Source organism: Chanos chanos, chromosome 4 (genome assembly GCF_902362185.1).
Source record: "Chanos chanos chromosome 4, fChaCha1.1, whole genome shotgun sequence".
Classification (NCBI taxonomy): Eukaryota; Metazoa; Chordata; class Actinopteri; order Gonorynchiformes; family Chanidae; genus Chanos; species Chanos chanos.
In genome coordinates, this window is record NC_044498.1 from 4,712,000 (window position 1) to 4,726,575 (window position 14,576).

A 14,576-nucleotide genomic window follows, 5' to 3' on the forward strand; every position below is an offset into this window, starting at 1 on the left:
TGTGTGTGTGTGTGTGTGTGTGTGTGTGTGGACGTATGTGTGTGCGTAAGTGTGTGTGTGTGTCAGAGAGAGAGGGAGGGAGAGAAAGAAACACACAGACACAGGGGAAAGTGAAAGGGGCATTAAATACATCACTCACTCTTTTTTCCCAACTATCCCTTTCTTTATTTTCTCTTTCTCTTTAGTCTCTCTCTCTCTCTCTCTCTGTGCACAGCAGCTGCTGGTGCATACACAGGCTGGTCTTTGTCCTTACCAGTGGCTCTGGATCAAAGAGCTGCTTTAGCCTTGCTCAGTTCGGTTCACTAACGGCTCTCTCTCTCTCTCTCTCTCTCTCACACACACACACACAGAAAGACACATACACACGCACACAGATATCCCCCCCCACACACACACACATTGATTGACTGTGATTAAAATGTTGTGCAGACATGTACACACAACAGAGGCCCGCTTACAAAGTCTGAGGTGTAGCTGTTATCCAACAGGTTCCCACACATATTATTCAATCAAACACTCTGCTCTCACACACAGAGACACAGATTTGATTTGATGTGTGTGTGTGTGTGTGTGGGGGGGGGGGGGGGGGGGGGGGTCAGTGGGTAGGACACAGTAAAGATGTGCTGGTAGCTGCGTAAACAGGAACTGCTTTTCTCTAAAGAAAGCATTTTATCAGCTGGGTTATTATTTGTTATTGGCTACCGTATCATCAGGGTTTTTCCATCCTGTGGCACTGATAACAGAGCTGACATTTGTGTGTGTGTGTGTGTGTGTGTGTGTGTGTGAGACAAAGAGAGAGAGAGAGAGAGAGAGAGAGGGAGGTCTGTAGAGAATTAGAAATTAGAACAGGCTGCATTCCTTTAACATGTGTATTCTCTGGAACACAATCCAATCTGTTTGTTGTCCTGACAGAAAACAGAGTGAGGGATGGAACAGCGCGTAGGGTGGACAAATGGCTTCCCTCCTTTCCAAGACCCAAACTGCCAACAATCCTAACGTCCAATTACTGTCCTGCCCAACAAACCAACCTTGAATGAATATTCTGTACAGTGGAAAGCCATGCCAATAACAGGGCTGTTATAACTGTCCCTTTCATAATCCCACAAGCAGCCAATTTTGCTAATAAATAAACAGAACATTTTATTTAGCTGTATTAACAGACATGCTTTCTACTTCCGTGATTAGATTTGCATTTTTTTTTGCCCTTTTTTGTACTTTCTCTGTCTCGTCTGGTCAATGTCAAGTGTCAGGAGACACTCAAGAGTTTTGGAACCAGCCCTGAGGTTAAGTCAGTGATGATCGAAATGTGATTGAACCGTGTCGGGCTTAACCTTCGTGTCACTGTCCCTCTGTGAAATTTTCAGGAAATGAACCTAAAACGACATTGACCTCAAACCTGTCCACACACACACACACACACTCACACAAACACATGCACATACACACACACACACACACACACACACATACACGCACGCACACACGCACGCACACACACAAGCATATGTGCACCCACACACACACAAGCATACGTGCACGCGTGCACACACACACACACACACACACACACACACACACACACACAAAGTGGTGTGCCACAGATACTGCGCAATCAGCTTTCTTGTCTCATCTCACAAGAGAATCTCGCTTTTTTGGGGGAGTTATTTTCATTGCCAAATCTTTGTGCAGTTACATTTTTCTGTACTGTTAACACTGAGCCGGAGAATAACAGGAAGCTGTTCACTGACAGGACGGCATTAGGGACAATCTACAACTTCCCCACTCATTATTTTTCATTAATGCCGTTGTCTTTCTGTCCTTTCCTTTCACTGTTCTCCAGAGAGAGAGAGAGAGAGAGAGAGAGAGAGAGAGAGAAGCTTACCCTTGGCGCTGGAGGTCCATGGTCATCAACAAAAGTGGATTCTCCTGCAAGAAAAAAGACAGAATTTGTGAGTTGACAAGCTAAACTCCTTGCCATTTACTGTACAGTAGTAACCACTAAATAAAGTTAGCCTTTGAAAAAGACCTCAACAACTTCAGCACTCAAACATAGAATCTCACTCGTCACACCTGGCATGAAAATACAGCAGGAGAATCTCTATTGACTGAATATTGATTTCTATTTAAGAAAATTGCTTTGCATATATAATAATAAGCCAATCCGTAATTTGAGTCTGTGAATCTTATGGGTGCGCTCTCATCCGTTTATTTAGACTTTCATGACGTGCGTTCGTTTATTTACTACTGTATCTCAGGGTAAAGCATTCCTGTGTCGTACAAAGTTTTCTTTCCTCATCAGAAGGAAACAGGGCTTTCAATGCAAAGGCTAAGGCTAATGGCTAACGGGGCAGCGCAAGACAGCGTACTTTTTCTTCTCGTCTGCCGACAACTCGTCCAGCAACACAGACGCGCTATACTTCTCAGCACATCTAGAACTTTGTAGGAGTGAGTGAGTTAGAGACAGAGAGAGAGAGACAGAGAGAGAGAGAGAGAGAGAGAGAGAGAGAGAGCGAGCGAGGAACAAACAGCTGAGATGAGAGTATGAACTGGGAATTCACAGGGAAGTGGCATATCCATTCCTGACTGACAGTTCGGAGGCGTAGCTTTGACAAAACTAAATCAATGCGGCTGACATGAGAATCTGACACCAACAGAGCTCAAAGCCTGTGCGATATGTGTCCCGTACAATTTACAGACAGAGAGACAGGGAGAGAGAGATGCAAATGTTGTACAGACATGTACACACAACAAAGGTCCGCTTACAGAGTGGCTTTGGGGTGTAGCTGTTATCCAACAGGTTCCCACACACATTACCCAGTCAAGCACTATGCTCGCTCGCAGACACACACGCACGCACACAAAAAGTGAGTGAGCGGAGTGTGTTTGAGTCCTGAGATATTTCCTCTCACCAGAGTGAGGCATTAGCCCAACTCCAAGAAATGAGTGCATTTGTCCACCGCCATTACAACATCATAAATACTCTTCAATATTTAACCCATCTCAAATATTCATGAAATTCTCCCGCTAAAATATTCAACATTGGAGCGTTTATGGCACAAATGTAATGACACTTTGTCTGAGATGTGAGCTCGACACGGATAATGACACATCCTCAAACACTCATAAATATCCTCCGACAAACGGACGTTTTTTTTTTTTTTTCAGAACGTGGAGGAACAAATTCCAGCGCTCGTGTCTAACCTGTACCAACGACCTACTGACATCAAAAGTCAGGACAGGAGACATCGTAATTCTGATAGGGAGGTCATGGCTTGTTCAAAAGTTGAACGAGGTCTGAAAAAAAAAAGGGGGGGGGGCATACTCCCACCATACGCAGCTAGAGATTGGGGGGGGGGGGGGGTGACCCCCTCCTTTTCAGTATTCTGCTTGGTGACACGACGAGCAAATGAGAAAATGCAAGCCCCTGAGAACAGCAACACAACATTCTATACAAACTTACAGCAGGAATCTCTAGGACTTATAACATATTGACAAAATAAACAAACAAACAAACAAATAAATAAATTCCCATGAATTCGTCTTAGTTCAATCACCACACAAACTGTTGGAGTTATTACAGAAACTACAATGCAGATAAAGGTATACGGCCCAAATGAATGACCCTAACCTCTACCCCCTTACCCTCTCGGCACCTAAACGGGGGCTCTCATCCTCTAGGGGGACAGACAGAGATCTTGCCTGAAGGATCCTCTGGTCTCTCTCCTGCTGAGTGTGGGTCAGGGAGTCAGGAGAGTGTAGTGTTTCACTGAGCGTGTGTCAAAGAGTTAACGGGATTATCAGACCACGAGACTTCATTTCACGCACGGCAGACGGCCCAAGGTTTACATGTGGTCAAGGATGGGGTTTCGATCCCACTGACATAAAAAAAAAAAAAAAAAAATTTTAAAAACCCACCCAAAAACCTATAGTTTTTTGTTTTAGGGGGGAAAAAATGTATTCATTTTGATTGTTGTTATTATTTTACACATACACATAATTCTTAGCACTACGAAACATGTAAAAAACACAGCGGCTGCAAAACAATCCTTCAGATGCAGCCTAGTGTATCGCTACTCACAGTTCCGTTTAAAAAGACCACAGAGCATCGCTGCATTTTAAGCTTCATCAAACGTGTACTATTTCTCCTTCTCTCCAAATCCATTTTTTTCGCCCTGGCCAGCACATACCTCACACATACATACACACATACATGCACACATACATACATACATGCATACACTCCAGTAAAACACACTACAAGTCAGCATCATCACACAAGCCTGGTCGCCCAAGAAACAAAACAAAGATTGCATATCATAACTCCGCTAATCTACGCTACGCTGGTAATGTAAAACACTCTGATTGACTTAGCACGAAATCTAGCCCAGCTCTCAATGCAGGCTTTGTCTGAGTATGGCCATACATCCACAGGCCAGAGGGTTTGATCAGTGATCCAGTAAAAGAGCCTCTGACCCAGGCCCTGATACTGGACCTCCAGTCCCCTGGTCTGGCGCTTAGCAAATCCCCTATGGGCCAATTAACACCTTCAGTAATTACCTCGCCAAACTCTGACCATCATGCATCAGATTCCCAGACTCCACAACAAGCCATCGCGGTCAAGAGGGCAGGAAATAATTGGGGGCCCGAACACACACACACACACACACACACACAAAACATACATAATGAGATTCCAGCTTTAATGATTAGGGCATGCTGTTTATTCTCTGAATGAGAGAGCAAGAATGAGGGAGACGAGGAGAAAGAGAAAGATAGAGACACAGACATACAGACAGAGAGAGACAGAAAAAGAGAGAGAGAGAGAGAGAGAGAGAGAGAGAGAGAGAGAGAGATTTAACTGAGAGGTTATACTCAAATTATCAGCTGACTTCAGAAGCCTGGGTCTTTTGAGGAACAAGTCACTCGTTAGTGCTGTGTGAGTGAGTCAGTGGCTGATAATTAAAATAAAATAAAATAAACAACAACAACAACAACAACAACAACAACAAAAACCCCACAGGCACACATAACCAATACCATACTCCACAGGAGCCTCTGTGGCACAGTTTTTCCCAGAGAGCCTCTAATGAATCCAAACATGGCAAACCAAGAAAGTGGAATACAGTGACATTTGTAAAGTGTATTTTTCTTGGCTGCGAGGGAGCCAAAGCATTCCCTGAAGGCGAATGATGGAATTTTTTTCCCTTCCCCGTTCAGAACCGGCTCCTGTCGAGAATGCGACAGTCTACGTCGGAATTTCATAAACATATACTTTGAGCTTGCAGTGTTTAATTTGTGTTATGAAATTGGTGACTTTGTTAATTATGGCTTACAGAAGAAGAAAGCCAAAAATATTTTTGAGGTGGGGGGAAAGAAAAGCCACACAGGAACGCTGAGTAAACTGTGGAGGTGCTTCAGAACGCTTAAAAAAAAAAAAAAAAAAACTCTTAAAAAAAAAAAAAAAAAAAAAAAAACCATCTTCACTTCCAGCCCCAAGTATTCATTTTCAAATGATATCTTCTAAAAAAAAACACACACACACACACACACACACACACACACAGACACACACACACACACTGCGAGAAGAACATCAGAACATTCCAGAGGCTTGCGCAACATGGAGAACAAACTATTGATCAATGGAGCAAACGTCTGGAAATCTAAAGATGCCCGTTGTACGCTGCTGGAGAAAAGTAAAGGTTGTTCAGGCTTTGCTATTTTTTCCTAACATTTCCTACTTTTATCCTACCTTCGCAAGAACGAGATAACAAAACAGATGGAGAAAATGACGCATTTGCTAAAATCTAAAATCTAATGGCAGTGTGATTTTAGCTAAAATTTGCTAAAATCACACTGCCATTCAGTTTAAAATATAACGTCTTTGCAAATCTCAATACATATTTTTATAGCTGTTATTGGTATATTGCACACAAAATGTTATGTGACCACAAAAGCCGTGGTCTCTACTGCACACACAGAAATATTGTATTTTGTTGAGGTTGCTATTAAATCAGCTTCACTATGTTTTTAATACCAAATATCAATCAAAACAACAATACAATACAATGTCTACAATACAACGTACAAGGATCATAATTCCCAAATGGAGGGAAAAAAAAATATGCTAATCTCCTGCTGTGCTATATTACTGATATACTTCTAATGAAAAGGACTGGCCACTTCAATTAAAGCTGACAACAGAATCATATCCATGTGCTGTAGTGCAAAACATCCATACAGCACAGTCAAAATGGTCACAGAGTACACACACAAGCTTTCTTTTTCGCACTTGAACCGCTGTTACCGACTGAACTTGTTTAGAACATTTTCCAAAAAAACTAATGAAGGAACAGTGACCAGAGCTTAATCGCTAAAGCAGTAAGTTGTATTTAGAGGCTGCTACTGGGCTACATAAAGGTCTACGGTTAAAGCACTGACTTCAGATTTACAATCCGAATACTTCGGAGAGAAAAGACTGACATTTAAGTGAAAATCTTCCTATGAACTGACTGGTCGGGCTCCAAAACCAATAACGTCTCTCCTATGGAAATAAAACACACCTGATTCCCATTTAAAGTGACACCCGACTCTTCAGCTCAGCAGACTGACCTATCGGCACTTGGAAACAACTCCGTGTTTCGGGAAGACCTTAGGGTCTTCTCTTAAAGGTTCATTTGAAATCGTGCTGCAGCTCAGTGTCGTCCCATGGCATGGAGTCAAAGGCCGCACAGGCGTGCAACAGTAGGCCTAGAGGATGAGAAATTTATCTGCAAGTCTGAAAACGCCTGGTGTTTTGACAAGCAAATACGTTCCCAGCCGTAAGACAATGCCAACGTTGGCTTGGCTTTTGTGTCCGGGTCATAGATTAGTTCTTGACGTAAGATAAATGTCAAAGCGTGTTACTGCAGGCTAGCAGAAACTGAAAAAAAAAAAAAAGAAAGAAAACGCCTCCAGTGATCTTTACACCTGCCAACCGCTGCTTTGGTATTTTTACCATGGTACTGGGGTTAAGGCAGGACAAAGTGCGACCCTATCTGGATATATGTGATGACGTCTTGGTGCTATAAGTTTGATTACATCACGCTGTCGAGGTCCTGCGGTTTAAACACACCCACTTAAGTTATAACTTATGGTACATTTGATCATCAAACAAGCACCACTTCCAACTTAAGCTGTTTTACATTATGAGCCTGTGTGTGTGTGTGTGTGTGTGTGTGTGTGTGGTTCGCCCTTTGATTTAGTAGACAGAAGCTGTCCACATTAAGCCCCTGTATCCTTGAAGCTCTGGTATAATTACAAGGAGGAGGGGGGTGGGGGAGGGGGTGGTCCCCACCCATGGCTGTTTTTCTATGTGTCGGCCACCGGTGCCCAGTGCCAGCACTGGTAGCACCCACGACCGCCTGCCTTTCCTTTTTAAGACTAATTGCTATGTTTTGTTGTTATAGGAACCTACAGTCAGCCCGGTCTGCTCCAGAGACACGACGCAGTCGTTGGGCAGGGTTGACTTTCTACTGATGTAGAATATGATTTAGTGGGTTTCAAACACTTTTATATACGCACGCAGACCAATTGTAGTCTGCAGTCTTGAATAAAAAAAATAAAAAAAAAGGAAGTTCAACAGCCACTGTGTCATTCTGTAGGACACTGACCAACATTCTGAGCTAACAGTCAGCAACTCCACCCAAAAGCAGCACCGACCTCATTAATGCTATCTGGAGCCAGTTCTGAGGAACAGAGGGAAGACATACTGGAGATACATGCAGTGGAAGTCAAAGGCAAAATGCTCATCTGATACTGCGACGAGACTGGCTTTAGAGCATTGCGCTCTTGTGTCTGACATGTGAAAACCAGGTATGGTTTTTTTTGCAGGTATGAACTGGATATTGTTGGACTGCCTTAATTCACCTGATAAACACTGTAAGCAGGTGTGAAAGAGAACGCAATAGAACCTTGTTAACCTGTGACCACATCAGTGACCACAACGAACGGAAGATAAGAATGGTCAACCATATCGTGCTCTAGAGAGGGCCACTGTTTGTGTGTGTGTGTGTGTGTGTGTGTGTGTGTCTGTGTGTGTGTGTGTCTGTGTGTGTGTGTGTGTGTGTGTGTGAGTGTGTGTGTGTGTGTGAGTGTGAGTGTGTGTGTGTGTGTGTGAGTGTGTGTGTGTGTGTCTGTGTCTGTGTTAGTGTGTGTGTGTGTGTCTGTGTGTGTGTGTGTGTGTGTCTATGTTAGTGTGCGTGTGTGTGTGTGTGTGTGAGTGTGTGTGTGTGTGTCTGTGTCTGTGTTAGTGTGTGTGTGTGTGTGTCTGTGTTAGTGTGTGTGTGTGTCTATGTTAGTGTGCGTGTGTGTGTGTGTGTGTCTGTGTGTGTGTGTCTGTGTGTGTGTGTGTGTGTGTTTTGCTGCTGTATATGAGTAGAGCTCCAACTAAGGAGTCTGCACTGTCACAGTGATGACGTCTGTGCTTCAGGAACAGAATGAACTATGCATGGTGTGTGTGTGTGTGTGTGTGTGTGTCTTTTCACTCTGCCCCTGAGCTCTTAATTATAAAACAGAGAATGTTTTGTATTCTGTGTATTCTAGTCCAACAGGCTGACAGTTTGAGTTCTGAGTGGAACCAAATTACCAAATTACTGTAAGCTAGATGACAACTCAAATGAATCAAGTCATCCTGAGTAACCTAGACATTCAATTCGCCAAAATATCAAACCAGTCAGGGCCAATGTATTGAGCCTACATAACCGAAGGTTTCTAAATGTCGTGAAAGGTCTGAGCGGAGGGGAAACAGGGCGACAGGGCGACGGGATCACAGAAGTGGCTCCAACAGCCGTGAACGCGATCTGGATGCCTTTTTTTTTTGGCTCCTGTTCCCTTCTCCTCCACATCACAATCACTGCCAAGCTCCATCTGAAGGGATTTACAGCTTACAGGATTCATTTAGAAGCCACCACCACCGATCTCTACTTTCCAACTCTCCGCATTTTTCCTCTTTTTTTTCCTCTTTTCTTTTTTTTTTTCTTTCCGTCCGACATCTCCGCTGTAAGGCTGCCCTCCTCTACGGGGGATCTTGTTATACCCTGAAAAACGGCAATAATGTCACACGATCTGAAACGACGAACGGCGTGACCCGTGCATCCGAGATCTGAACTTTAAAAAGCCTGAAAAAGCAGCAGTGAACGGTAATAGGATTAGAATCTGTGTCTGGTAAACATAATTCTGGAGAGATCCAAAATATAAATAAATAAATAAATAAATAAATAAATGATAAATGATATAAGCATCTTCTCTCAGACATTTCTGTTTGACACCATCTTAAACTTTGTCCCAGACAGTCCAAGAATAACAGAAAACAGGAATGGAACAAGGTCAGAAACTAACCAATACGAGGAAAAATAGAAGAGAGAGAGAGAGAGAGGAAAAACAGATAAATAAAGAGAGATAGAGAGGGAGACAGAGACGGAGAGAGAGAGAGAGAGAGAGAGAGGGGCAGAGAGGGAAAGGGGCAGAGAGAGAGAGAGAGGCAGAGAGAGAGCGAGAGGCAGAGAGAGAGAGTGAGAGGCAGAGAGAGAGAGGGAGAGGGGCAGAGAGGGAAAGGGGCAGAGAGAGAGAGGAAGAGCGAGAGAGAGAGAGAGAGGGGCAGAGAGAGAGGGGCAGTGAGGGAAAGGGGCAGTGAGGGAAAGGGGCAGAGAGAGAGAGAGGGGCAGAGAGGAAGAGCGAGAGAGAGAGAGAGAGAGGGGCAGAGAGAAAGGGGCAGAGACAGAGGGTAGAAGAGGGTGTTCATGGCGGCTGGACTCTGAATGCTGTATTTCCCGTGTCTGGGCTCTGCAGTACGTACCTCCACTCGCCTGCTCATGCCCTGGACGGGCCTTACGGGAACTTAACCTCAGAGCGGTCACACGCACTGACCAGTGATCTTTCCCATTCACACCTACAAGAGAAGCCACATGGAACCACCGTTTACTCCACAACACCATGCCCGGTCAAACCTGTAGACTGCTTTAGACCAAAAGGGTGATGATTGTACATGTCTATAAAAGAAAAAAAGGAAAAGAATTTTCCAGAACGTCCACAATCATGGATTTAAGATGACAAGAGGATGATGGGGCTAGGGAGTGGACAGCCACTGGACATTTTTAAAAACCAGCAGGAGATCGGGGGAGGTGACTTTTTTTTTTTGGTTTGGTCAGGGGTTTGTTTTTTTTTTTTTTCACAGTAAGATGAGATCTTTAACAAATGTGTCTCAAGTCTATAGCAAAGTTAAACTGTCTGATGAATTTACAAATGAGGATCACAAATATATAATCAGTTTTAAGACTTTTTTTTTTGTTGTTGATGTTTGTTTAATGCGGTCAGCCCAAAAATAGAACTCATTAAGACCAGCCCAAACTGTGCGCAAATACCGCACTTTCAACATCTCCTTGGAACTTGGAAAATATTTAGAAAAGCCCGTAGAGCCAACGATATAACCACAAACACTACATTTATCAGTCTGGGGCTCACCGAGAATTAATGGTCCTGTAAAAACGTAATCGAATCGTCTGAAACCACGTTCTGACATCTGTACGGTGGCTCCTCAGCCAAAGTTCGTTGTGAAAAATCAAAGTCTATTCCTCCGCAAGTCGCTATGGAAGATTCTAGAACTATTTCAAACCATGCTGTGCAACTTCCAGCGGAAAAACACGGGGCCAGGCACGGTGCCTCAACAGAACCAGCTGAAGAGGAAAGCTCGCTGTCTACCGGTGTTGTTCAGAGGGATTAGAACGGGCTTCCTACATCCACACATTTCTGCGCCTTTCTAAAAAAGAGGAGAGTCCGCCAACTCTAATCTGACTTCCCTTTCGGGACTGCATGCAGAGGTGTCTCTCCAAATAAAGTCAGGGCAAGTCCTTTGACCACTGGACCGAAAAAAGAACAAAAAAAAAAAAAACTCAGACGGAATGACCTTGCTGAGAAAAAATATGTTAAATAAACAATAGTCGTAAGCCAGCCCACGTCATTTTTGGCCAAAACGTTTGCTGCCTACTCTGCAGAATCATTTGGAAGCCGTCTTTTCATTCTTGCTGGGGACAGAGAAGCAGGATTTGTACTGAAATCTCTTTATCCCGACTCCACCATATGCTCCTGTCATCAATGCCTCCCACCGCCCCAGAACGACACAGATCTCCATTTGGTTTCTCCAAGCGCTTCCGAACACCTGGGAGGAGAGACCCCGGAAGAAGTCCGCGTGAGAAATGTCGCACCCTTTTGTGCTGACCTGCTGACCTCTGAGAAACGAACGGACAAAACACAGACACTCAACACACTCTTCCACTTCTCCTTCTTCTTCTTCATCTTCTTCTTCTTCTACAATAACTATCAATAAGCAGTTCCACTATGAACATTATCACGAATGCTGTATAAAAGACACAACACGTCATCTAGCTCTATTGTCCTCACTGCCTTAATACAAATGAGAGATTCCAACTACACAACAACAAACAACAACAACAACAACAATAATTACGAGTGCACAATAATGGATATGTTCCATGACCAGTGGTACTCTTATACTCCAGGGTAGGCTGTGAGGACAGAAGCATGCAGAGATCTCCTCACACGCTTCTTCGCCTTCTCATTTCATATCCATTAGCCAGCGCTACGCGCAACATAAACATTCAATCTAGCCCGGACCAAAGCCTGAAAGACTGGGGAACGTATCATCTCTGCCTGGTCACAATTCACCCGGAACAGGAGGAATACGTCCATCCCTCCGGACCTGACCGCAGCGGCGTTCGCCCCGGCGATTCTCAAACATGTTATCTTCATCAGTAATACCTCTATATGTATCTGCACAGGCAAGTGCACGCCACACAGACACACACACACACACACACACACACATAACTGGCTGGAGGAGGATGTCAGGGTAAAGATGAGGGGAGACCAGGACAAGGGGAGGAAAACATGAACACGGGATCAAAGCGAAAGAGTGTGTGTGTGTGTGTGTGCCGCGCCCAGAGGAAACACACACACACACACACACACAGAGAAAACACAGCTGCAGAGAGTGGATGAGTGAGAGTGTGCGAGAGAAAGTCAGGGTCAGACACTTTTAGAGTGACAGCAAGAGAGAGAGAGAGAGAGGGAGAGAGAGAGAAAGAATGGAAAGAATGAAAGAAAGAAAGTGCAGTTAAGAGTATCCCAACTTGAAGTGGAAGCCTTGTGAATGTGTGTGTGTGTGTGTGTTTTTTTTTGTTCCCCTGAACTGTGTTTGTCGGAGCCGTGATCCAAACATGGTAACACAGATGGGTTCATTAATATAACACCACTGTCACGTCAGCAAGTGTTCAGTGGGATTTAGTCCACTCTCTCGCACTCTGAAATGACAGCAACGGTAGTCTCAAATATGGCACACACCAGACCCCGACCACCACACTGGTAGAACTGAAAAAAAATAACCCGGCTATGTGAGAGAGAGAGAGAGAGAGAGAGAGAGAGAGAGTTGGGGGGGGGGGGGGCTAATTACGCAGCTCGTCTAGTCTGGAAGTGCTTGGCTTGAGAACGCTCTCATCAGAAATGTTTAGCCTGGAATGACAACCGTGTCGCAATGCGAGCCAAGAAGTTGTCTTGACGACACTGTCTCCCAAGAATGGTGACTAATATCGCAGTTCACAAGACGCCTGTATCCACGGCACACTCTATCAATAAATAAATAAATACAGACCTTTCAGTTCTACTTCTGCCGCGATGCGCTGTCGCTCCAATTAACCTCGTTCCAGCTGTATCCCAAGAGAATCTGCACTTTCTAAAGTGCGTTCTGACTTACTGAGTCTTGTAATACGTTAACGATGTACGCCATCCTTTCAGTAACCCCCGTTATATTGACTACTCGTGATCCCTAAGACGAGCGGACACAGACAACATCATCGTAAATTTGACCGCAAAATCTAGAATATTTAATGTCGTTTACGAGGCACTGTACACCAGTAAAATACGTCAACACTGTCACAATACCCTATTGAAAAGACACGGTACAGACATCAATACGTTTTATTAATCTAATAACTTCTGTTCTGCCCATTGCCCCTGCGCTGAATTTCAACAGGATGCAACAGGCTGAGCGGCAGACTCAAGCACTGTTCCCAGGTCAGTTTTTGATTTGGGGAGGAGGCGAGAGTGTCAATAATACAGTTATGACATTCCCAGGGCTGACATCAATCCACCACACAACTTGTGAAAAAAGTAACGGGCTTCGCTTGAAGCTACCATTTCATGCTGAAGGTATGGTCACTTACAGATGCCATTTCATTTTAACATTGTCCCAACGCCGTCCCAACATAGTCTCTCCTCCTTTTATGTCTGCCCTACCCACCCTAACTGTTTGACTTTGCCTGGTAGTCTATTTAAGTTCTTATGCCTGGTTTAAGCAGTTGACACCTCTCTCTACTGCTGCATCTTTGGCCGGTGACCTAACTTCTCAGTGGGTCTTAACGGAAACTCAGTCTCACAGCGGTCACCCGCACGACAGGCCTACATACCCCAATTCTGGGACCATGGTTCAGTACGTTTTCGGAAAAGGAGAGGAAAAGAGTGGAATGTGAAATATAATTTTTCTGGCAGACAGACAACGACTAACTGATCTGTGCCAAAGTTGAAACGATCAGTTGGTACACGAATTTGGCACGGGAGTTGCTTTAACTTTTCTTGTAAGCTAAAACGCGAACTTGTTTTAAATCGCTCGTAGACTGTTTTGACAGTTCGTTTTGTATTCCGTAATAAGCGATTATCCATGCGAAAAGTCTCGCACGTAGCCTATGTCTTATTTTCCCAAGGGGAAAGGGTTAGGTCCGCGATACGTAATTATACCTGAAACTCATGAGTTACACACCTTCCGAACAGCGTTCATTCGCTGACACACAAACAAGAGAGAACACGTGAAACCGCAATTTGTCACTTACAATGTACTAAGCGACACGTTGTGATTATTTAGCCATATCCAGCTACTGTAAATTAAAGATAGCGTCACTAGGCATGACCTAGAACTATATGCGCATCTCTCTGTGCGTGCGCGCGAGTGTATTTTAGTTCTACCGTACCCATATGATACCGTTGGAGACGTTCGGGTCACCTTGTCAAATTTTGAGCGTATTATCAAAAAAATTCCACAAACAGTGGGTAACCCTGTGGGTGTGCGTGCTTGTGTGTGAATACGTCTGCTCCAGTGTAATTTTAATGTGCTGACTGCCGTTTCTGACATACAGAGGTGAGATTTCAACACATGAATGTCCAATTCCATATACATCTGCCAAGCTTTAAAATTTGTGGGAAGCTTACGGAGACATGTCACAGATAACCTAAACATCAAACAGTCGGGTTTTTTCCCTTTGTGCACCGCATTCAGAAAAGGTTGCCTTGATCAACGTCATCACTAATATTCAACTCTTTTAAAAACAGATATTAGGGTATGCGTTTCCTAGGTGTTCCGTTACAAGGACTGAAAAAGACATTTGTACTGCTGAGGAACTGCTTTCGTCTGATGAATTTGGGTGAACATACCCCTTAAGTCCAATGAAACACAAAGCATAACTCATATGCTG

At 44.1% G+C, this 14,576-nt stretch overlaps 1 protein-coding gene across 1 annotated transcript in view; it reads right to left on the reverse strand.

Annotated features, from left to right (window-relative positions):
- usta (uronyl 2-sulfotransferase a) overlaps nucleotides 1-14,576 on the reverse strand; it is a 57,388-nt gene that overhangs the window by 21,898 nt on the left and 20,914 nt on the right. Inside the window, exon 2 of the mRNA XM_030772942.1 lies at nucleotides 1,883-1,926. Coding sequence (XP_030628802.1) covers nucleotides 1,883-1,926 — 44 coding nt within the window. The remainder of the gene's footprint in view (nucleotides 1-1,882; nucleotides 1,927-14,576) is intronic.